Source organism: Aspergillus ochraceoroseus (genome assembly GCF_002846915.1).
Source record: "Aspergillus ochraceoroseus IBT 24754 chromosome Unknown P175scaffold_6, whole genome shotgun sequence".
Taxonomy (NCBI): domain Eukaryota; kingdom Fungi; phylum Ascomycota; class Eurotiomycetes; order Eurotiales; family Aspergillaceae; genus Aspergillus; species Aspergillus ochraceoroseus.
The window spans coordinates 1,800,015-1,822,503 of NW_024468481.1; the positions used below are offsets into that span (position 1 = coordinate 1,800,015).

The window sequence follows — 22,489 nt, forward strand, 5'->3', positions numbered from 1 at the left end:
CAAAAATTTTTTTTCCCCGCAGCGACGAACCCCAGAAGGAGAAGAAAAATCACCCAAAAAATATTAGAAAAAGGGGTAGCTATTTGATGATTTGTGTGTTTATTATTCCCTGAAATCAATTGTGTCTTATTTTATTATCTATTTTATCCCATCTACGACTCTGCTTCTTGGTCTCTCCTAGCTCTATTGTGCAGGGGAGGTGGTCTGGATCCTCGGTTTCTTATCATGATCAGTCCGGAGATGATGTGCTAGTTTGGGGATGGCGTCCCAGGTGAGTTATCTAGGAATATTCCCAGCCATCTGAACAGGAATCCAGGTGTTGGCTGGGATGGTTGCATGTATGTGTGAAAATGGACCAGTGAGATAATTTATATGACATATTGTTGGTCTACCTGACATGTTTTTCTTGCTCTTTGTTGTCTCTTCATTCTCCTGTGTTGTTATGATCATTAGCAATCCTACCTTCCAGGAAATTTGCCCTATTCCCCCCCCCCCCCTTCTTATCTTTCCAGTATTCTAACCCGCTACCGATGTACCCGTCCATTATGGGGAATCTGATTCTGACCAGGTGCCCCACATTGTTTCCACGGAGAAGGCGTGAGCGAGAGAGGTAGACAGAGATTTCGCCTTTCGGATCTTCTGTTCCTAGTATGGAGTACCTATGTATACCTACCTCGGTACTACCTTATGGGACTTTGGTTTAAAATAATAGTACGTAGTTCTACCAGTCCTTTTGAGTTTAAACGGGTACGATGTATCCAGATAAGGAATGGTATATTTACCATTAATAGCTAGATAGAGGGCACACTAGGCTCTTGTAACATAGTTTTCGAACGGAATTTCAACCATCCGATATGGTGTAGTGGCTAACATCGCCGTCTCTCACACGGCAGCCGGGGGTTCGATTCCCCCTATCGGAGTATCGTTTTTTAATTTTTTCTTTCTAAATTGATGAGTACAGACTTCAACGACCAAATCAGTTTTTCCTTTTTATTTCATACTTACCACTAGTCCTATTAAAAGCCGCAAATCACTACTGGCTGTTTCACATGGAATTATAGTGGAGTACGGAGTACTGAGTTTAGTTATCAGTGAACGGAACAGAAGTGCCGGGGCTTTGGGCCGTTTGAAAACCCGAGCAAGTAACTATCGGAGACCGGGGCGGGATTTAGAAAACCTGATATATCGACAGCTATAATAGGCTTGGATGATGATGAGAATGATGGAGACCATGATTGATTAGTATTAATTGGAAGTTGTGGCGATAAGGCGCATCTCCAGTCCACTGCCATGCAGACATACTGGGCGTATTTCCAATTCTAATGTAATAACGTGTATTCTGTTATAAAGTTAGTGGGGCTTATTGGTTCCATATCCCTCTGTCTCATAATGTCAAAACAGCACCAGACAATAACAACAACATCCGATATGGTGTAGTGGCTAACATCGCCGTCTCTCACACGGCAGCCGGGGGTTCGATTCCCCCTATCGGAGTTCTTTTTTTTTTTTCTTTTCAAATTCCCTCCCTCCTCCCTGACTTCGTGCTTAGATTTATTTGGACCCCTTCATGTTATCGGACGTTGGATGCAGAAATCCCTCAAGTGGCAGCTTGTCTATACTTACTACTAATAGTCAGGAGGCCAACAAAAATCACAAGATCTTCTGTCTGCGATTCTGCAATCTGCCCTGGCATTTTAGCTTTCATAGATCTCAGTTCATTCGACACTAGATACAGAGTAATACGTAGCCTTTATTCAGGGGCTGTCGCACGACCTCACTACCATCACTTGACAAATGGTTTGCTAATTAAAATTGTCGTGTGAACAGAATTATTAACTCCTGGAATTAAGAATATTCAATAGCCGGAGTTGGTTGCCAAATTTCGCAAGCTATGCAAGAAACAGTTAATAATTCTGTAGAGGAATGCTAACTAACTAATTTAATACTACCATTAGTTAATAACAACAGGGTTCACACAAGCACCCCCAGGTTTACGTATACAGTCGAATCACGAAATCTGATTCATGCGGTCTGGGTAGGTACCTGGTACTGTTCCCAACTTCCTATCAATTCCAACGCCACTTTGCCTTATCGTCACTCATTTATTCCTCGGTTGACCCCTGTTCACTCCTTCTCTCTGTCTACTCTTGATCTTTTCTTTTCTTTTCTTTTCTTTCTCTCGCTCCTTCATTTTTTGATACTTACACTCTTTTCATCATCTCGTTTATCGTATTCCCATCTACAGTCGACCCTTCCCGATTGGTACCTCTCCTGGATTTCTGTCCCCGATAGCGGACCACAGCTGTCATTTACTTCTCTGACGGCTTTCGTCCTTGCGATTACCCCTCCTCCCCCCGCCATATGCCATACTAGAACACAGATAAGAGTTGGTGCATGGCACCTCAATCGATCACCATGGCAGATTCAACTCAAAAAGCCAAGCGGATCGTCACCGTTGTAGCGGCGACACTCGTGGCTCTCGCGTGCGGTACCAATGTACGACTTTCCCTCGCTACCTTCGATCCAATTTGTTTGGAAAGTCCTCGGAGTGGAAATACTGAATCGTCTATAGTATGCGTACTCCGCATGGGCGCCCCAGTTCGCCCACCAGATGAAGCTGTCGTCTACCACGATCAACTTCATAGTAAGTGGTCCACCCCCACGCTCATCGGGAAAGTGTCTATAGTACTTATAGCCTCTAGGGTGCTGGAGGAAACCTGGGTATGTACGCATGCGGTATTCCGTTAGGGGTTTTGACCGATAATCGGGGCCCACGACTCACAACGTTCATTGCGGTCATTTGCCTCGGTCTGGGGTACTTCCCGCTTCACCTGGGTGAGTAGGCTGAAGGGCCCCGAGAAGTAATAAAGGATTGTACACTGACCCGTGCTTGTGTTGGGGGGGGGGCAGCTTATGTGGGTGGAGAGGGATCAATGGCGGTGTTCCTCCTTGCCTTTTTCTGTTTCCTGACTGGGTTTGGAGGTTGTTCTGGCTTTTCGGCGGCTATCAAGACCGGTAGGTTACTTGACATGGTTTAAATGGTTTTTCGATAAGCTAATAGATTTGAATTCTAGCTGCCACGAACTTTCCCGAACACCGTGGAACAGCGACAGCCTTCCCCCTTGCTGCCTTTGGCCTAAGCGCTTTCTTTTGGTCGACTCTGTCAGCTATCCTGTTTAACGACAACACTGGCAAATTTCTTCTCCTGCTAGCACTAGGAACCTCACTACTCACTTTCGCCTGCTTACCCTTCATGCGTCTTCTTCCTCCCTCTAAACCATATCAGCCTGTATCACGGCCCCGTTCGGTAGAATCCAGGCCTTTCCACAGTGTCAACCCTACCGACTTTCGGTCTGATCTGGAACCGACTGATGAAGCAGGTACGCAGCATTCCACGATCTTTGAATCGTACCCGGCAGCTCGGGATAGATCGCACCCCGCCGCTTCACACTCCCATTCCTTTGGCCAAGTCACCGATCAAGATGAGCTGTCATCTCTGGTTTCCAAAACAACCCCACGAACCTCCCAGGAGATCTTGAATGAGTTTGACGAAGAAGATGATGATCATTTGCCTGATATTCCTCTCGACTCACATCATCCAGACATTAGAGGTTTGGCGATACTGCGTAAGATTGAATTCTGGCAGCTTTTCATGACCATGGCGCTTCTTTCTGGAATTGGTTTGATGACGATCAAGTATGTTCCCTGCCCGTTCTATCTTCTCTTGTTGCCGTACTAACCCTTTCTCTAGTAATATTGGGAATGGCGTAAGCTCTCTTCTGAAACTTACATGACGTATATTGACTCTTTCGTAGGCCAAGGCCCTCTGGGAATATTATGATAATAGTGCAACCTCGAAATTTATACAGCAGCGACAGGTTATGAATGTTTCGGTTTTGTCATTCGGCAACTTTATTGGCCGTCTCTCCAGCGGTTAGTATTTTCCATGATTTGCTTCCGGAACTTGGCCAACCTGTTGCTTTTAGGTATTGGATCCGATATTCTGCACAAATTCGGCTTGTCGCGATTTTGGTGCTTGTTCATATCCGCGTCCGTGTTCACACTTACCCAGCTTGCTGGTGCATCGATATCAAATCCGAATCACCTGGTTCTTGTTTCGGGATTCACAGGAGTTGCGTACGGCTTTCTCTTCGGTGTTTTCCCATCGCTCACGGCCCACACCTTCGGTATCGCCGGTCTCTCGCAAAACTTCGGTGTGATGACTCTTGCACCTGTCTTCAGCGGTAACATTTTCAACTTACTCTACGGAAGTATTTACGACCATCACTCTATCGTCCGTCCAGATGGAGAGCGGGATTGCACCGACGGGCTTGCCTGCTATCAGTCGGCATATTATATGACCTTTTTCTCCGGTGTTGGAGGAATCCTCGTTTGCCTATGGACTATCTGGCGTGAGAAACGGTTGCACGGGCCTGCCCACGCGAAGTTTGAACATGATAGACTCGCTTAAGCTATTCGGTCGTCCGATGGTTCCGCTGTGGGGAAATGGAATCATCAGTATACACATTCTGGATAATGGAATCTCCCCCGGAAAATTTGCATGATATATTCGGCTTTCCTTTTGTGTTGTTTTTTACTTAAAAATACCTGGGGTTCATTAGGCATTGCGGTCATATGATCTGGTATATCACTAGAGGGTTGGATATACTCTTTCCTTTCATTTCATCCTTTCTTCTCGTCTTCATACCTCGGATCTTGTTTACACTGTATATACTTCACTTTGCGATTGTTGCATGCGCTGTTTAGAATACAATGATTTGAGTAACAACTTAACCTTGCAACCCATAGCGTTCCACCAGCGAATAAGTTACAGGATACCAAAAAGAAAAAGAAAAAAGAAACTCCGATAGGGGGAATCGAACCCCCGGCTGCCGTGTGAGAGACGGCGATGTTAGCCACTACACCATATCGGATGTTGTTGAAGCTTTGTTCAAAAATTTGCAATATGGACCAAAGCTAAAACATTTTTTTGCTGCTGTTATCTTCACGTGATGAAAATCGACTTAGGTAATTAACGGCACATGACGAAGGCAGCGACATGGTTAGCCGGTCGTCAGTCAGTTGCATCACTTCTCCTCACGCCACAATCCTCTCCATCTACACTTCTCATCCCCTGTTTAGCACCCTTTCTTTGCAAAGGACTTGGCTGCCAGTATGGGAGGGCTTCTGTCTTTGCCGCTTATGGCGCTTCCCAGCGCCGCTACGGTGTGTTGACCGAGATGCCTTCCTGCCGCCTAAACCACAAAGCTGACCCATGTTTAATAGCTTATCACCACCGTCGGCTCTTGTTGCGGAGCTGCAACATGTTCTGCTGTGTGTAGTGCATGTGGAAAGTTTAATAATAGGTGAGCACTGCCATTCGGTGTGCTTTAGGCGTGCTGCGGGGGTTACTGACTGGGCTTGAATGATCTAGTATGGCTACGAGAATCGCATACGCCTTCATCCTTTTAATTAATTCAATTGTGTCGTGGATTATGCTCACGCCATGGGCGCTCAAGAAACTGCAACACCTCACCCTGGACTATATGGAAATCAAATGCGATGGCAAAGAGTGCTACGGTTGGGTGGCAGTTCACCGGATCAACTTCGGTCTTGGGCTTTTCCATCTGGTTCTTGCCGTGCTCTTGCTTGGTGTTCGGTCGTCTAAGGATAGCCGCGCAGTGCTGCAGAATGGATTCTGGGGCCCGAAGGTTATCTTATGGCTGCTGTTTGTTGTGATGTCCTTTTTCATCCCAGAGTCGTTCTTCTTCGTATACGGCCACTACATCGCGTTCATCTGCGCTATGCTTTTCCTCCTCCTCGGGTTGATTCTTCTTGTGGATTTAGCGCACTCCTGGGCCGAACTGTGTCTACGGAAGATTGAAGATAATGACTCGCGCCTGTGGCGCGGATTGCTTATTGGTTCTACCCTGAGCATGTATCTTTCGTCTATTGCGATGACTGTTCTGATGTATGTCTTCTTCGCCAGAGGAGGCTGTTCTATGAACCAGGCAGCGATCACGGTATGTTTTTTTTTTTTTCTCTCCTCATTTTATTGAGGGTCGTTCGCTAACAAAGATAGATCAATCTTGTCGTTTTCCTCATAATCTCGGTCGTGTCTGTGCAGCCTGCAGTACAGGAACACAATCCCCGGGCAGGATTGGCACAGGCTGCGATGGTGGCTGCTTATTGCACATACTTGACCTTGTCCGCTGTTTCGATGGAACCCGACGATAACCAGTGCAACCCATTGATTCGTGCTCGCGGTACCAGGACGGCCACCATCGTCCTCGGCGCCATTGTTACCATGGCTACCATTGCTTATACCACCACGCGCGCCGCTACCCAGGGATTTGCTCTCGGCTCCAAGGGCGGCCATAACTACTCGCAGCTTGAGTCGGACTACAACGAACACAGCCTCGTTACCCAACAGCCGTCGACCCGCCGGGAAATGCGCGCGGAGGCTCTCCGTGCCGCAGTTGCTAGCGGCAGTCTCCCCGCCAGCGCCTTAGACGATAGCGACGACGAGTTCGACGACGATGACACGAATGATGATGAAAGGGGCTCAACCCAGTACAACTACTCTCTGTTCCACATTATCTTTTTCCTGGCTACAACTTGGGTCGCCACTCTGTTGACCCAGAACCTGGACCCCGAAGCTGTCGATGATTTTGCCCCTGTTGGACGAACCTACTGGGCCAGCTGGGTGAAGATCATTAGTGCCTGGGTCTGCTACGCGATTTACTTGTGGACTTTGATTGCGCCCATTCTCCTCCCGGATCGGTTTGATGCGTACTAGGTGGGAGACGGACGAGATTTACCTGTTCTACTTGGGCTTAGCTGGCGTTCACCTCTGCTTTGTGGCTTCTTGTTATTTGTATCATTTATCATTCCGAACCATGCTGACTTGAAATATGCACTTATAAGCTGAATATTGATAAAGCCCTATGAATAATGAACAAGAATATTACCCATTCAATGCACGCCACCCGTATGTCTTGCAAAATCCGGGGTATTCCTAACTCGGCAAACCAACTAGTACCGAACTACTAGGTAACTAACCTACCATACTCTCTGTCAGCATCCACAACCTTCACTTTCACCAGAAGCACAAGCAGAAGCAGAACATCAACGAACACTGTACTAACACCATCCAAAACAGAAGAAGAGGATGAGACGTAAATCATCTCATCTCAATTCGTCTCCTGCCCACGAGGACGAGGCGACCAACTGGGTTGTGCAGATCCCCCCCCGGGACAGGTCTGGGAGCCTGTTGCTCTTCCTGCTTATTGGCGGCTTTCTTGGAGGCGGATTTTTTGATGAGGAAAGGGAGGAGGAGACACATTTTGGGTTGTTTTGTGGCTGGATGGTGGGGTTGTTGTATATATATATATATAGATATATATATGTAGGTGAAGCGCGGAGGTAGGATCAGAAGTAGAAGTAGATGGTATCTTGATGTAAGGAGAAAAGGAGAAAGGGATTTTATATGCATCCATACCTAGTTATACTGTTATAGTCTGGCAGTACGGCGTAGACTCGATAGTTGGATGGGGGTTTCAGCTGCGCTTCTAGGTTACCGGATTGGGAAAGCTGCTCGGGGAGGTGGACTGAGGCTGGGGCTGAGTCTACTCCGGTAGTATGTACTTCTTTAATTGTACTTCGGCCTGTAGATTTTAATTTAGTTCCCTGGAGGATTTGTTTCCTCATGTTGTATGTATGTATATATCCATCTATTTTATCAATCTTATTACTAGATATCTAGTATCTACTCTGTATCTATATGTATATCAAATTCATGTACAATTAATTACCAGGTATCACTATCACGATCACCATCACTCAGGCATGCCACCGCAAAAACAAATAATAATAATAATAATAATAAAATCATAATTCAAGGTTCAAACGAGTTCGATACCTTGAGCAGTCGGTTCCGCGATTTCAGCCCGGCAATCGTAATCATCAGAGCCGCCAATGCCTCCGGAAGGAATATAAGCACGGCTCGCACCGCTGTCGTCCCAGTGATGGGACTGAGGTCCATTCGTTGTGTGCAGACGAAGATGAGAGTATAGATCACGCGGATTCCGATAAAAACAAGGGCCACGAAGGAGGCGTGCAGAAGCTGGATTCCAGAGCTTTAGCTGAGTCCAATAGCACCCTGTATATCCAAGGCAGGGGCTGTTATTAGAAAAGGAAAAAGAAACATACCAGAGTTCCGTCCCGACCCCGTGGAGCGTCTCTCGCACGATTGAAAGGAAGCAGAGAAAGCAGAGCCCAGATCACTTCCAATGCCCAGGCTGCCACGAACAATGCCGCTCCGGCCTGCCAGTGACCGAGACTATTCGGTTTAGGATGGCCGTTGTAGATATCCAGCGCGCCGGAAACAGAGAGACCAACGCCAGCGCCTGACACCCCCGTTACGAGTGCGACAAAGCCCCAGCCAATCCACGGATTAGCGGTGGGGTTGCGGAGCACGCGACTATCAGAGGCGATGGTTAGCCTTTTGCTTGTCCATTGGGAGTTGGGGGTTGTTCGACTAGGGAGGACATACGCTTCGTGAACGAGTCCGTCAACGGTTAGGATCAATGGGGATGTGCCAACGCCAATGAGGATGCTGGCGACCATGGTGTCGCTGTTACCCGCTCCTAGACCTCCGGCAATAACCCGAACGGCACAGAACACCCCCAGATAGTACCATGCTAAGAACCCGGCCCATAGATGGGTCCAGAGGTTATAGACGGTGAGGGGGAGGAGGATGATATAAAGCACAAGATCTGCCACGAAGAGCCAGTTCATTGTGGCTAGGTAGACTTGGGATCTTTTTTTTCGACACGGAAGTAAGTAGCTCAGAATTTGGACCAGAGAATAATACAATCTCTTAGAGGAGAGCGTTTCTAGTTATATCTGTGGTGGAGGACTGACTTATGCCCTCTGGCCCCCCCAGTTAGGAATGCATTTCGGATGACGTGAAACCCCACGAGAACCGTGGCTGAAGGAGGGCGCATTCGAGCGTGGGGAATTGATAGTCGACTTGGATATTAGTTCATTCTCGGAAAGATTAAAAGTACGTTATCTATGGAGGGATATGTAGGGGTGTTTGAGGGCTACGCAGTCACTTTAGACCTAAATCTTCATATAATTCTACGTCCCCTATATACGTAGGGCACGAAACCCACCAAGACTTCCACTACCTGCGGACCAAGCAAGGAATAAGAACAAGCTTCTGACCTTAGTTGCGACTGAGCAGCTTATTTCATTGGCGAGCCGACATCTAGGAGTGATGGTGATTCGCTAAGCTAAAAATCTCACAGCCTCGTTCCTCCACTTTAGGCCAGAGTATTTTATGAACGCCGCCCGCGCTCTTCAGCCGTTAGTCTAACGATCATCTTAATTTCCTAGCTGCTTCTGGTATTCTCCTCGTTGTCCAGCCCTTTCCATGGTATATCGAGGGAAATTGAGTCCCGCCTGTGGATGGTGTCGCATCCGCCGTCTGAAAGTATGTTCGATATCCACCGCTCGTGTTGCCTTGGGAGCTGGAATGTTTTTACCTCACAAACATGGCTCAGCAGATAGTTAACCCTATAGTTCTAGTGTGACCAGCAGCGCCCCTCTTGCTCGCAGTGCATCCGTGGCAATCGCCTGTGCTATGGGTATCGCGATGTCTCAGCGGGTAGATTCTGCGACCAGAGCGCCGAGGTGAGAGGCAAGCATTCTGAGGATGAAGAAACCTCAATCCAGGTGTTCTCTGCTGTCCCTTTCCCCACTGCGTCACCAGTTAAGCGGCGGAGACTGGGTGGTCAATCAGAGTTCGCCATGCTGCAACAGATATCCATCCCGCTCAACGACCAGGGCACAGCCTTCATCCTAGCTCATTATGTGGGCGGTAGTGGCCTCAATCAGGCCCGAGGGCATCTGGGCTTCCTGCCCAAGATAATGTCGTCTCAGTCAGGGCTTGCCATCACTACGTCGATCAATGCCGTGGGGTTGGCAGCCTTGTCGAATATTCATATGTCCCCGCAGCTTATGCTCACTGCACGACAGGAGTATGTCAAGGCCCTGGCCGAGACCAATATCGTGCTCAGCGACCAAGTCTTGTCCAGGTCAAATGCCACCCTAACCGCCGTCATGCTCCTGAGCATGTATGAAGTGAGTGTGTTCTCGGTTCTGATTCGCTCCAGAGGGGGGGGGGGGGGGGGGCTTTCCGGTGGCCGCTTCTAACCTCCCTGACGAACAGGTCATGACCTGTCAAGGTCCTCCCCTGATAGACCGATGGTTGGATCATGTTGAAGGGTTTGCGAGACTCGTCGAGCTGCGTGGGCTCGAGCAGCTCGAAGACGCCGTTGGAATGGAGTTGTTCAGTCAATTTCGAATGAACATTGTAACCCCTCCCCATACCTTTCATTGCTGATCTCTTTCTTTCTTTCTTTCTTTCTTTCTTTCTTTTTTTTCTCCCCTTGCTAAACCCCTCTTGGAACAGGTTCTGGGTAACATCTGGCTGAAAGCGCCTACCCCCGCTTGGTTGATTACCTATTCCAATGACGCTTTTGCCCGTCGCGATCCAAAAGAAAGGCCTAGTGATGAGCTCTTCTTCCTTCTCGCGCAAGTCTGCGATTTATGCGCCACAATGCGAGACGGTCTGCTCCAAGAACCAGTCACGGTGATCAGAACTGCCCTCCAGCTAGACGCGGAACTAGTCTCTCGTGCAATGTCGGTTGATTCTACCTGGCACTATACCGTGATCGAGATGCCTCCGACTGCTACTCCCCAACCCGCGCACATCTACGGAGACCAATACCACCTCTACCCCAATATTGATGTGATTTCGTGGTGGAACTACTACCGCGTGGCGCGTCTGATTCTCCACCAACTGGTCGCATCATTCTCCGACCTTCTTGGACGCCGGCACGCAGCCACTAGCCGCGAGTACCGACAGAGCCTCGCCCAGAGCGTTACTCTCTCCCGGCAGTTGGCAGAGGATATCTGTGCCAGCGTGCCGTACTTTTTTGGGGCTACGGAGACATTCCCGGGCAAGGGGCTCGGGGGGGGCCGTACAGTGGGAGTGATTCGTACTATATGGCCTCTGTTCATCGCCGCTGATTGTATCGGGACGACCCCGAGCATGATGGTATGGATCTCGCAGTGTTTGATGAAGATCGGCCGTAGTCTGGGGATCCAACAGGCCGTGGCGATGGCGGAGCTTCTCAGTGGTGATAAGCATCTGGACTGGCTGACTGTAGAGCTTGAAAAGGTAGGAATCCGAGAGAGGATATGATTCTTTCTTTCCTTTTTTTTTTAATGCTTGCATCTATCGGAGTTTTGAGGCTTTTTTTTTTTTTTTGGTGGTGTTATGAAATCAAGGCCGTACGTCTGTCTAATTGAGAGATAAATCATGAATAGATAATTCTACATAATTCCATTTCCAGAATAGCACAAACCAATCAATAAGAATAAACGGCAGAAAATGAATGCATGCAGCTGTTCAGTTGTGAACTTGTAGCAGGACAGGCCAGCCTTGATCACGGTATGTATCGCTGCATCGCGAACACCCGCGAGGGTCGCGTCGTTTCAACTCTGAAAATCCCCACGATGGGATGAACATGGCAACCATCAAGGCCATCGAGGCCCGCTCGGTACGAATTTACTTCTATCCGTCTTTTGATTTTGATTTTCTTTTCTTTTTTTCGTTCTGATTGTCTTGTTTTAGGTTCACCAAATCCAGTCCGGCCAGGTCATTATTGACCTTTGCTCTGTGGCCAAAGAGCTCGTTGAGAACAGTCTTGATGCGGGGGCTTCTTCGATCGGTGGGATTTCTCAATATATATATCACTTAGAACGAACTAATGAATCTGGGTTCTGATTAGAGGTTCGATTTCGAAATAATGGTCTGGACTTGATCGAGGTCCAAGACAATGGGAGTGGGATCTCTCCCGATAACTACGAGAATGTCGGTAAGTAGCCAGCCAGCCAGTCTCTTCGCTACGATTCATAGAATTAATGAGGCGAGGAAATAAATAGCACTCAAGCACTACACCTCCAAACTCTCCTCCTTCGATGACCTCTCCCGTCTCCAGACCTTTGGTTTCCGCGGCGAAGCTCTGTCGTCGTTATGCGCCCTCTCGGATTTCCACATCACCACCGCCCAGGCAAACCAAGCTCCCCGCGCCACACGGCTCGAGTTCGAACCATCGGGCAAGCTCAAGAAAACCCAGATGATTGCAGGACAGAAGGGCACGACTGCGTCCGTGGAGGGACTGTTTAAGAAACTCCCCGTGCGACGCCGGGAGCTGGAAAAGAACATCAAGCGGGAATACGGGAAGGTGTTGAATCTCCTGCATGCGTACGCCTGCGTGAGTGCGGGGGTACGCTTCAGTGTCAAGAATACCGTGGGGAAGACGCGGAACGTGGTCGTGTTCACGACAAACGGTAATCCAACGACCAGGGAGAATATCGCCAATGTCTACGGCGCAAAGACCCTTCTGGCGCTGATCCCGTTGGAGTTGGAGTTGGAATTCGAGCCATCTGCTGCTGGTAGGCGGACGGTGGGGGGTACACAGGTGAATAGGATCCAGGTTCGAGGCCATGTCTCGCGACCGGTCTTTGGAGAGGGGCGACAGACGCCTGATCGCCAGATGTTCTTCGTCAATTCGCGTCCCTGTGGGTTGCCGCAGATTGCGAAAGCGTTCAATGAAGTCTACAAGTCTTTTAACGTTGCGCAGTCGCCGTTTGTTTTTGCAGACTTTCACATGGATACCAATGCCTACGACGTGAATGTCTCGCCGGATAAGCGGACAATTCTATTGCATGACGCTGGGGCGCTCATCGAGTCGCTCAAGGAGGCTCTTAATCGATTGTTTGAATCTGCGGATCAGACGGTGCCCCAGGCGCAGGTTGTGGGTTCGAAGCCGCAGTACGTTAAATCACGTTTGGGGGGGAGCCAGATCGAGGTTCCTGCTAGATCTGCAGCCTTAGATACCGGTGCGGGAGAAGGAGAAGGAGAAGAAGAAGAAGAAGAAGAAGAAGAAGAAGAAGAAGAAGAAGAAGAAGAAGAAGAAGAAGAAGAAGAAGAAGAAGGAGAATCAGCTGATGGCGATGATGTAGCTGAAGAGAGTCAACTTAGATCCCAAGACAGGATGAAGACGCTTCTGACTGACCTTGGCGCTCGTGGTAGTCGAGCAGAGACTGCTTCTTCTGTCAGAGCAGGAACCGGTCTACAAAAACAATCTCCTACACCTGCCCGTCCTATAACGCAGATAAATAAGTCACCCAAGAGGACCCAAGTCTCTGCCACCGAAGGCAATGCCTCTGACGAAGAGCGGTCGATTAGTGAGGATATCTCCGATGGAGAGGATCACGATAATGAACCCCAAAGCAGCGCTCCACAAGAGCAACAGGCTGCAACACACGAAGACTTCTTGGAAACCCCAAATGCGATACAGACCGCATTTGACAGGATGCGGCCTAGACGAGTGCCAGCCGAGATTGCCACCATCACTATTGGGGATCGGACGGTTACGTCCATGGTAGGTAGTGGTGTGCCTAGGAAGAGGACGCTCGGGACAGCCGATTCAAGCACTAGTGCTGCCACTCGGAAAAGGCGAATCCATACGCCTTCTCGTCCTCGCATATTTGGTCGGCATATGAGGGACTTTGCGGCCCCAGGGTCGCAACTGGAGCCGACAGAAAGCAGCGAAGGTGAAGATGAGGAGCCACAGGAGGACGACGAGCAAGAAGGAGACGAAGAGGAAAACGAAGAGGAACTTGGGGAAGAAGTAGAAGACGACTCTGCAACGTATGCACCATCACACCACCATGACAGTGCAAGCCAAGGTTCAGTTGAAGAAAGTGAAGAAAGTGAAGAAAGTGAAGAAAGTGAAGCCACGCAGGCTGCGCCGGATGCGAACATGAATGATGAAGAGAAGAAACGGCACGAAGAAGCCCAAGTCGAAAGGCTTATTCGCGAGGCAGAGGAGAAGGCTGCTCTCCCACAGGCCAACACTCTCAGCCGTGCGAACAAATTCAATAAGGGAGCCGGCCACCGTGACTCTACGGCCCAACTTACGGCGACTATAGACGGCTCTCTTTCTCGGATCCAAGCCCAGGCGAAGAGACTCCAGGACAGTCTCGGTCAACATGTGGAGGATGCCTCACTCTCAGCGGACGAGACAGAGGCTCGCTTGTCTCAGGTCGCCGCCGAAGAGCGACTGTCTCTGACCGTCACCAAGGATGATTTTGCTCGGATGCGGATCCTGGGCCAGTTCAATCTCGGGTTCATCCTCGCGACGCGATCTTCGCAAGGCGAGACAGAGCAGAAAGCCAGAGACGATGAGCTTTTTATCATCGACCAGCATGCGTCGGATGAAAAGTTCAACTTTGAGCGCCTGCAAGCAGAGACGGTCGTGCAGAACCAGCGGCTGGTGCATCCCAAGCGCCTCGACCTCACAGCGGTCGAGGAAGAGATCGTGATCGAGAACCGAAGCGCGCTCGAAAAGAACGGGTTCGTGGTTGAGGTGGACGACAGCGGGGACGAGCCGATCGGACGCCGATGCCGGCTTGTGTCGCTGCCTCTCAGCAAGGAAGTTGTCTTTGACGTTCGCGATCTGGAAGAACTGATCGTTCTCCTGTCGGAGACAGCCTCAACGAAAGAGGACGCCGACATTCCCCGCCCTAGCAAAGTGCGGAAGATGTTCGCCATGCGCGCCTGCCGATCCAGCATCATGATAGGGAAGAACCTGACGCAGAAGCAAATGGAGCGGGTGGTGCGGAACATGGGGACGATCGACAAGCCGTGGAACTGCCCTCATGGCCGGCCGACGATGCGCCACCTGTTCAGTTTAGCACAGTGGGATGAATGGGATGAGTATGGGTATGCGCAGGGCCAGCCAGACGGCCCTGCATTAGACGAGACGGATATTTGGAGGGAGTAGGAGTATACGATGGCAGAGTAAAACATACCTAAACTGACAGTTGTATAACAATTGGATAACTCATTCATCTACGGAGTACTAACTACTACCTACTACCACCATGAAAACCAGCCTTTGGTATTATTCTCCTTGCCATTGCCATTGCCATCCTCCTCCGCATTAACCTCACTGGAACCAGAATCCCTCCCACCCCCTTCTTCTTCCCCTTCTTCTTCCCCTTCTTCTTCCCCTTCTTCCTCCTCCTCACCACTCTCCCGATATCGATATCGATATCGATCCCGAGAACAAGAACGAGAACAAGACCGATCCTGAGATCGCGAATCCTCACCCTCCCCCATCCTGACCGTCTCCTCAACAAGCGCCAGATCCCTCTCAATCAGCTCCGCCCAGTTCTGCACGTCCCCGATCTCCTTCAAGCCCGAGCGCGCCAGATCCGCGACGCGGCCCCACTGCGCATTCTGCGCCGCGAGCGCCGCCGTCGAGCGCGCCAGCTCGGCTTCCTGGCGCGCCAGCGCGGGTTCGTTGTCGTGCAGTGTGCGCGCGCGGTCTCGGAGCGCGACGCTGTGGGTTTGGGCTATCGAGCGGAGGGAGGCTGTGAATGCTGTGGTGGCTTCTTTGGTGGCTTCTTTGGTGGCTGTTTGGGTTGGAGATTGAGATTGAGATTGAGATGGAGATGGAGATGGAGATTGGGGTTGGGGTGGGGGTGGGGGTGGGGGTGGGCTTGATGAGTTCATTGTTCGGTGGTTGCTTTGGCTCTCTGTATGCTGTGTGTATGTATGTATGGATTTTAGTTGTGTGGGCGTGAGGTGAGGTGAGGTTTACCCTGGGTGTAGATATAGATAGTGAGATGAGTGAGGGGAAGGCACATGACGCGCTAGCTGATACATACTAGTTCTACTCTTTTAAGGTATGGAGTAGTACGGAGTATATTGTACTACTAACTAAATATATGTAGTCGTATTATTAACATCACCCACATAATCCGCTATCGCTCAGAAGAAATAAGAAATATAGAAACAATTTAACCAAACAACGCCATGCATGCCTCCGAAATTCGGCCCTGATTATGGATGCACTACATTATTTCTCTCTTTTCCTTCCCCCCCCCCCCAAGGGAAGTTGACTATATTTCACATATTCGCCAGTTCGTTGTCAATCTGTCGGTCCAGGAACGCTCGCTTGTCCCCGACCAGTGTTGTCTGCAGTCGTTGCTCAACCAGAGCGCGAACTGTGTACCGAGTTAGTAGGTGTGTCTCGTCAATTGATAAGGAAAGGAACGTACCCTGCTTCTTGGTTACGGTGTCAAGATCCACCTCCGCCAGACAGCTGCGGATCGCTTCGGTGATAGAAGCCTCATCTGGCCCGTTCATTCCGGTCCCACGAAAGTCAAACGCGCTCGTGGGTCGCGATTGGAGTCCTCCCCCAACGGGACTGCGCGAGCTACGACGTGGCACTCCAAGGAGGTTGTCGGTGCTCTGCATCAGGCCCACACTGTGGCGGTTGGTGCTCCCCCCACTCTCCTGGAACTGGCTGAGGTTGCCCATCGACATGTGCCGTGACTGCGCACTGCCCTGGAGAGGGTGGTCAGTGTACCTCGTGAAGCTGGAAAGATGCGAGTTTCGGTTGCCAGGGACATTTCCGCCAAAGGGCGCGGGGGACTGGGGTGGAAGGTAGGCGCTGGAGTGGCGCGCTTGATTGGGGAATCCAGTCAAGATGGTGGAGGCGGGCTTCACAGAAGAGTAGTTGGAGTGCATGTCGTCCATCTCCATCGCCATGTCGTCCATATAGCGGCTGCCGTACTTCTCTTGGCCAGCACCATAGTCGCCGCGTCGGCCGGGCAGGTTGTTGGCAAGGGCATAGTCGTCCCAACGTTGGAGTGGGATGCTGCGTGGGTCAAAAGGCTCGTCTTCCACGGCGACGACACGCTTCGATCCCTTCTCTCCGAGAACGACACGGGTGTTACCCCAACTGAAGTCGTCCTGCTTCCAGAAGGAATACATCGGCAGGACAAAACTGTAGATCGGGTAGGCGCAGATATAGATGATCATCCATCCGACGTGCTGCCACTGGCGCTTAAGAATAAAGATGATGACCTGGAGACCGTACACACCAGCCAAAATGATAATCGAAATCAAGGGGAACGGTCCAGTATGGCTAGCCACGCGGTAGATAAGGTATCCGAGATAGACACAGGTGGCGGGGAGGATGATGGTACCAAGGAGATCCACCAACACGACGAATCGCATACTGAAACAGCAAAATCCACATAGATCTTTCAGCGCGGCCAGTTCCACCAGGTTGTGGATGGTCGAGTTGATCCACCGACGTCGCTGAGAGAGAAGAACGGACCATGTTTCGGGCGCTGCGGTACTTGCGTAGGCATCGGGAATGAATTTATAAGACATGGTCGGGAAGTGTTTGGTCATCAGAGTGGTCAGATAACGATCTTCACCGAGGGAAAGCAAATTCTTCTTGTGAAGAGTGTCTACATTGCCATCGGAGTATTCCTCAAGAAGCTTGTCCGAGATGATCAAAGGGCGGCCGCGGTCGGCGGTGCGCAGGCGATACATACAGAAACTGGAACAATCAGCAAAAGTTCAAAGAGGAAAAAAAAAAAAAAAAAAAAAAGGGGGGGGGGGTTATTACCATCCAGGAAGACAAGTAACACTCCCGAACAAAGACTCAAAAGCCTTAGCGAGATGGTGGGAAATGTAATATTCATAAACTTGAATCATCGTCCACCAACTGCGTTCCTCGTTTTGAAGACTGGTTTCACCGCAAATACCGGCAATCTTAGCGTCATTTGCGCATGCAGCGACTAGACGATTGAGTGAATCCTCCCGGACACTGGTATCGGCGTCCACCATCAGACAGTATTCATAGAGCTCTGGGTCCACACCGATGATGTTGTTGATTTGATGGAAGATTTCGAGTTCAAGAGGAGACATCGGCGCACGGTGGTGAACCCGGTTAAGGAAACTGAGAAGAAGAACTTGCGAGTCACGTTTACCCCGGTTACCGGGCTTAGATTTGCTTTGCTCAGACTCTTTGCCAACTTTCACGACGACCACGTAGGGGACCACATTGCCCTCATACTCGTACAGACCGGAATAGACCTTGCCGTAGTTCAGCAGGTCACTCCCCTGGCCGACGGATTTGACGGGAAGCGCTGGGGGATCCATTTTCGGGTCGACTCCGAGAATGTCAAGCACAATCTTAGGTGTTGGTCGGTCATTACCACCACCGACAATCATACCATCACAGATGACAAAGATGAGCTTCCTCTTGTTGTCATACTGGAGCGCTGTGAGCGAGTCGAGACCTTTGCGCAGGGCATCTTCGCCTTCAGTATATGCCGGCACCATGCAAATGACGAATTTATCTTGCGGCGCGGGACGACGCTTGGTTCCGAGCTGAAGCGCGGCAAGGAACTTCACGATGACGACAGTACAAATCAAAATGGAAAATGAAAGCAAAATCCAATTGTTCACTGTGCACCTTGGGCTATCACGGAAATCCACCTTGCCCTTGTAGAACACGTACTCCAAGCAGTTATGGGCGTTCTGGAAGGATGGTGTAGTCTGCCATTTATCGGTGACATCAGTACCAGGATAGTTTGTAAAGAGGTCCGTCAAACTAGTCGGAAGGAACTTGTATGTATCCAGCTTGTTCATTTCATCCAGCGTGTAGAAATAGTCCGTCAAGTCGTAGATTTTCTCGTTCACGATCACCCATTTGCGATCGCTGTTCTCCGCTTGCGACGCGACGGTAGACCGAGTCCAAACCAACTCTCCCTTGTAGTACTCTTTGATCTTTGGCAGGAAGATCTTCTCATACCAGGTGATGTTGTGCAGGGCGGTGGTGGTGTCTGCTTGTTGGATGGGGCCGGTCTTGTGGACGGCCAGGGGCTGGAGTTCCGTGGCAGAGGTGTCATTATTTTGTAAAGCGATGCTATCATCGGTCACAAAGGGCGCGCAGAACCGGGTCAGGGGAGGTGGAAAGTAGGCGTCCAGGATTTGGCCCGCCAATGGCTCCATAAGCGACGAGGTAGTTTCAATTGAGGTATCGCTGTGTTGCAATCGCCAGAATTTACTAATATCATAAACATGCCCGTGGATGCTCACGAAGAAGTTGTTGTCGGTGGTATGCCAGCCGACTTCCTTTTGATTCCAGACCTTGTCCTTGTTGGGGCAGAGAAGGTCACCAAAGGCAATGATGTAGAAGCAGACAACCCCATTAAAGAACAGGATCAAGAACACTAGAACCAACTTTTCTCTCCAGGCCATCCGGACGTCGGGGCGCTTCATCCGCCCGACGTAGCGAAGAAGGAAGGACGGAATCCAGAAAGTCAGGGCCCAGACAAACCAAGTCCAGGCGCGGCGACCGAATGTGATCTCACTCTTCTCGATGTGTTTGGGATCACCAGTTTCGGGATCCAACAAGCCATCATAGTATATGTTGTCCCATTTCTTATCGTCTCCCTTGGTACCTAAACCATAGTCGCCGATCATATTCATGGTATGTGGAACGCTGGGCGCGATTGACTTGGCAGCGCCCTGGATACTAGGAGCCAACATGCTCTGTCTTTGAGTGAGGTTGTCTCGACTGCCTAGGAGACTAGTCGACTCGGCCATGGGGGTGCCTGCATAGCTTGGGTCCAGCAGGCCATTGCCAAAGTTGTAAGCACTGGCGGATGGTGGCTCGTCTGGTTTGAGATCAATCATCGTCTCAGCCTCCCACCAGGCGGTTTCCCTCATCCAGATCCGCTGGTGGCCCACAAAGGCGTCACCGTTGGTCCATCCGCGTTCCATCAACCAGCTTTCAACCCCATCTCTGCCATCGGCGCACCCCAGTCGAGCGTATCGGCCAACGAACTCATCCACGTCGAAGTCGGCAGTGAAGTCGAACTGCTTGAGACGGCGATTGGCCCATTCCGCCAATCTCCATTCGCGAATTTGACGAGAGACCACGCCGGCCGACCAGGCTGCCGTCGGCAGCCTGGGTGCAGTTAGGGCTTCTGGCAGGTCATCGCTGGGGTGAATGGAGATGTGGTGCCAGATCCTGCTGCTGCCCAGAGTGGTAGCAAGGTCGAAGCGGCCTCTTTTGCCGACGGATACTCCCTCACTTTCGACAGGGATGAGGATTGTGCGAAGGAAAGAATCCACGTCCACGTCCATTCCGACCTTTTCGAGCACTCCCTGTCTCTTGTCCAGCTCGTAGTCCCGTGAAGGATCTGCAGTGAGGCCCAGATCGGCTCCGAATTGCTCGACGGCAGCCGTAACCTCGCTGGCAATTGCTTGCCCGACAGGTGGTACGGGAACGCCATCTTCCTTCATCTCCGCGTTGATTCCGATGGTGTCGTCGAACACATTTCGCATCACGACAGCCTTTCCAAAGGCCGGTCTGGGGATGTCGACAACCGAAATGCTGACGGTATCGTCATCCGCCAAGTGACCTCCGCGACCGGAGCCACTGGCACTGAGATCGGTTTCCTGGATCTCACTGGCAATGGCTTCGTTCGCTTTGGTGATCACCCAGTCGACCAATGCCTCGTAAATCCCGGTAATCAGGAGCTCCCGCTCATCGGTGGCGCACTTGTGGAGAAGAATGTCCGGGTCTACGCCTAGCAGATCTCCGACCTCTTCGCAGACTTCATCGAGTTCTTCTTCATCGACCAGAAATCCGGCGGCATTGCCCAGTTTCAAGAGAGCTGCAAGCACCGACAGCATACCACGCTGGGCAGCTCCCTTGATCCCAATGGCCTTGAGGGCCGCCCTGAAATCTTCTGCGGCGGCAGCATCATCGGCGGTGGGAAGATAGGATGGAGGAGAATAGGTCCCGGACTTGTTAAGCAGGACATAGGCAGAGGGCTCTTTCAAGGCCAAGAACTCCCGCTCGGCTGCGGTTGACGAGGAAGTGAGAAGGTAATAGAATACATCAAAGGCACGATACCCCGGTTCTGTGGGGATGTCCAGCAGTCCCTTCTGAACATTGATGCCGGACGTTGAGAGGGCCAACGTGAGAGCGACCAGGTCACCTTTCAGGGTGAATGTGTAGCTAGCGGAGAGAGCAGAGTAAAGCGAGTACGCCGGGTTGAAGGATGTCACCGCAGAGCAGAATGGTTTGAGTGCGGAAAGCGCCGCGAAAGTGACATTGGGGGTGGATAGAGGCACGGAGGTCAGAAAAGGTTCGAGTAGCGAGGGGGTGGATTGATGAGTCGAGCTATTCAGGTCAGCTTCGGAACTAAGTTCGGGAGGGTTAGGGTAACTCAGAACACGAACCATAGTACAATACATCCATCCTCCGCTCGTCGCCTGGCATGCTCCCACGCTCTCACAGCCAGCTCACGATCTATGGTCCCCCCATGGGTAGCAGTCAGCCAAGTGTTGACGACAAGGCTGGACCCCGCATCAAGCTGATACGCCTGTCCTGAAGTGTAATGTGCGTGCAGTGCATTGAGCAAGGTTGTGGTAGAAATTTGGGCGGTAGATGGGCGGGCACCACCCGAAAGGCCAGCGGACTGGGTAGAATAGACGGAGAAACGATTCGACATGGTGGTGTCTTTGTTTTCTCCAGTGGAATGAGTCTAGGAGCAGAAGATCCCCAGGAAGCTCCCTGGGAATGTAGCGAGCGTGAAAAATTGGCTGGTTAGTCAACACATGAGGGAGGTCTTCCGACGAGCAGGACCCTCCAGAAAAGATGATGTAGATATACACACGGCTGGGTTGAGGCGAGCAAGGATGGTGGAAATCGGACTGCCGTTTATTTTTAATTTTTTTTTTTTATATTTAATTTTTTTTTTCTGATGGGAGGGGGTTGAAGCGAAAGCGAAAGTGAGGGTAGGGGGATCAGAAGTGAATGTTGATGGACCAAACAAACCCGCGAACCCTGAATTAGTATTATTATGGAGGTTAGGAAAGGTGTACTGAGCGAGAGACAGACGGAGGAGAGTTCGGGGAAAAAAGAAAACGAATTAAAAGATAAAAAGACAAGCAGAAGATGAAGATCAGACAATGTAAAGAAGAAGGGCCAGCGAAGAGGAAAAGAGAGCGAGAGAGCGAGAGAGAGAGAGAGAGAGAGAGAAGAGGTGTTTACTATTTTGGGGGTTTGGTACGAGAGATGACCATACCAGATTGAAAATAACGTGTATTTGGAGTATTACACAGTACACTTGATTGGAGATCCCTCGGTATGTTCAGAATCATGGACCCTCATCGAGACGCTAAGATCCTATAGTACGATTTCGCTGAAGTAGTCGAATTTCTTCCTTTTGGTTATTTATTAGGAAAAGAAGGTTACTAGTCGTCTAAATCCTCATCTCTGTAACTGTACAGACAGTCTTGAATGCGGCGGCGGAAAATACATAGAAAGCCACTACCTATAAATAATCCCATGTCTCACCCACGGGTCAACACAACACAGGTACCGAATGTCTCACTCTAACCCAATCATTATTCTTTTCTTTTCTTGGGGAATTTCTGCTGTCATATGGGTGACATGCATTACCTGTAAAGAACTTTTCAAAATTTCAAATCAAATTTACTTGTATGTATGAGGAGTTC

General features: G+C 50.3%; 7 protein-coding genes and 3 non-coding genes across 10 annotated transcripts; 6 read left to right on the forward strand and 4 right to left on the reverse strand.

Moving 5' to 3' along the window:
- Nucleotides 1-848: 848 nt before the first annotated feature.
- P175DRAFT_0t101 lies at nucleotides 849-920 on the forward strand. The gene has a single exon. It is a non-coding gene; the product is annotated as a tRNA-Glu (tRNA).
- A 502-nt stretch (nucleotides 921-1,422) lies between these two features.
- Nucleotides 1,423-1,494, forward strand: P175DRAFT_0t102. The gene has a single exon. It is a non-coding gene; the product is annotated as a tRNA-Glu (tRNA).
- A 503-nt stretch (nucleotides 1,495-1,997) lies between these two features.
- On the forward strand, nucleotides 1,998-4,800 carry P175DRAFT_0517836 (putative MFS transporter). The gene is made up of 8 exons (XM_040899012.1): nucleotides 1,998-2,496; nucleotides 2,573-2,644; nucleotides 2,703-2,835; nucleotides 2,911-3,015; nucleotides 3,075-3,696; nucleotides 3,752-3,767; nucleotides 3,816-3,933; nucleotides 3,987-4,800. Exons 1-8 carry the CDS (start codon nucleotides 2,395-2,397, stop codon nucleotides 4,469-4,471), a joined length of 1,653 nt encoding a protein of 550 aa, XP_040750988.1. The 5' UTR covers nucleotides 1,998-2,394; the 3' UTR covers nucleotides 4,472-4,800.
- Nucleotides 4,801-4,862: 62 nt separating this feature from the next.
- P175DRAFT_0t104 lies at nucleotides 4,863-4,934 on the reverse strand. The gene has a single exon. It is a non-coding gene; the product is annotated as a tRNA-Glu (tRNA).
- Nucleotides 4,935-5,175: 241 nt separating this feature from the next.
- On the forward strand, nucleotides 5,176-6,799 carry P175DRAFT_0441487 (serine incorporator domain-containing protein; the record flags this gene model as incomplete). Its single annotated transcript, XM_040894074.1, has 4 exons — nucleotides 5,176-5,226; nucleotides 5,287-5,366; nucleotides 5,435-6,023; nucleotides 6,083-6,799. 4 exons carry the CDS (start codon nucleotides 5,176-5,178, stop codon nucleotides 6,797-6,799), a joined length of 1,437 nt encoding a protein of 478 aa, XP_040750989.1.
- Nucleotides 6,800-7,897: 1,098 nt separating this feature from the next.
- On the reverse strand, nucleotides 7,898-9,175 carry P175DRAFT_0483191 (uncharacterized protein; the record flags this gene model as incomplete). The annotated part of the gene is made up of 3 exons (XM_040895522.1): nucleotides 8,555-9,175; nucleotides 8,212-8,482; nucleotides 7,898-8,125 (listed from the first exon to the last, which is right to left on the reverse strand). The coding sequence occupies exons 1-3, from the start codon at nucleotides 8,797-8,799 to the stop codon at nucleotides 7,898-7,900; spliced, it is 744 nt and encodes a 247-aa protein (XP_040750990.1). The 5' UTR covers nucleotides 8,800-9,175.
- A 214-nt stretch (nucleotides 9,176-9,389) lies between these two features.
- Nucleotides 9,390-11,275, forward strand: P175DRAFT_0483194 (Zn(II)2Cys6 transcription factor; the record flags this gene model as incomplete). The annotated part of the gene is made up of 4 exons (XM_040895523.1): nucleotides 9,390-9,499; nucleotides 9,595-10,149; nucleotides 10,238-10,381; nucleotides 10,481-11,275. Exons 1-4 carry the CDS (start codon nucleotides 9,440-9,442, stop codon nucleotides 11,273-11,275), a joined length of 1,554 nt encoding a protein of 517 aa, XP_040750991.1. The 5' UTR covers nucleotides 9,390-9,439.
- Nucleotides 11,276-11,592: 317 nt separating this feature from the next.
- P175DRAFT_0483197 (ATP-binding mismatch repair protein PMS1) lies at nucleotides 11,593-14,927 on the forward strand (the record flags this gene model as incomplete). The annotated part of the gene is made up of 5 exons (XM_040895524.1): nucleotides 11,593-11,633; nucleotides 11,708-11,804; nucleotides 11,865-11,951; nucleotides 12,019-12,978; nucleotides 13,057-14,927. Coding segments are annotated over 5 exons (3,056 nt in total), but the record flags the coding sequence as incomplete, so codon positions are not given.
- Nucleotides 14,928-15,019: 92 nt separating this feature from the next.
- Nucleotides 15,020-15,661, reverse strand: P175DRAFT_0483199 (uncharacterized protein; the record flags this gene model as incomplete). Its single annotated transcript, XM_040895525.1, has 2 exons — nucleotides 15,020-15,147; nucleotides 15,256-15,661. 2 exons carry the CDS (start codon nucleotides 15,659-15,661, stop codon nucleotides 15,020-15,022), a joined length of 534 nt encoding a protein of 177 aa, XP_040750993.1.
- A 352-nt stretch (nucleotides 15,662-16,013) lies between these two features.
- csmB (putative chitin synthase) lies at nucleotides 16,014-21,907 on the reverse strand. Its single transcript, XM_040894795.1, has 4 exons — nucleotides 21,209-21,907; nucleotides 17,574-21,149; nucleotides 16,210-17,504; nucleotides 16,014-16,155 (listed from the first exon to the last, which is right to left on the reverse strand). Exons 1-4 carry the CDS (start codon nucleotides 21,478-21,480, stop codon nucleotides 16,058-16,060), a joined length of 5,241 nt encoding a protein of 1,746 aa, XP_040750994.1. The 5' UTR covers nucleotides 21,481-21,907; the 3' UTR covers nucleotides 16,014-16,057.
- Between the last annotated feature and the right edge of the window lie 582 nt (nucleotides 21,908-22,489).

Bases quoted from the DNA above. Each gene is read 5' to 3' on its own strand.
- P175DRAFT_0517836 (XM_040899012.1), top strand. From the start codon at position 2,395: ATGGCACCTCAATCGATCACCATGGCAGATTCAACTCAAAAAGCCAAG. The intron at 2,497-2,572 runs GTACGACTTTCC...AATCGTCTATAG, and splicing joins CTCTCGCGTGCGGTACCAAT to TATGCGTACTCCGCATGGGC. The intron at 3,016-3,074 runs GTAGGTTACTTG...TTTGAATTCTAG, and splicing joins TTCGGCGGCTATCAAGACCG to CTGCCACGAACTTTCCCGAA.
- csmB (XM_040894795.1), bottom strand. From the start codon at position 21,480: ATGTCGAATCGTTTCTCCGTCTATTCTACCCAGTCCGCTGGCCTTTCG. The intron at 21,150-21,208 runs GTTCGTGTTCTG...TGACCTGAATAG, and splicing joins GATGGATGTATTGTACTATG to CTCGACTCATCAATCCACCC. The intron at 16,156-16,209 runs GTACGTTCCTTT...CTCGGTACACAG, and splicing joins CACCGTAACCAAGAAGCAGG to TTCGCGCTCTGGTTGAGCAA.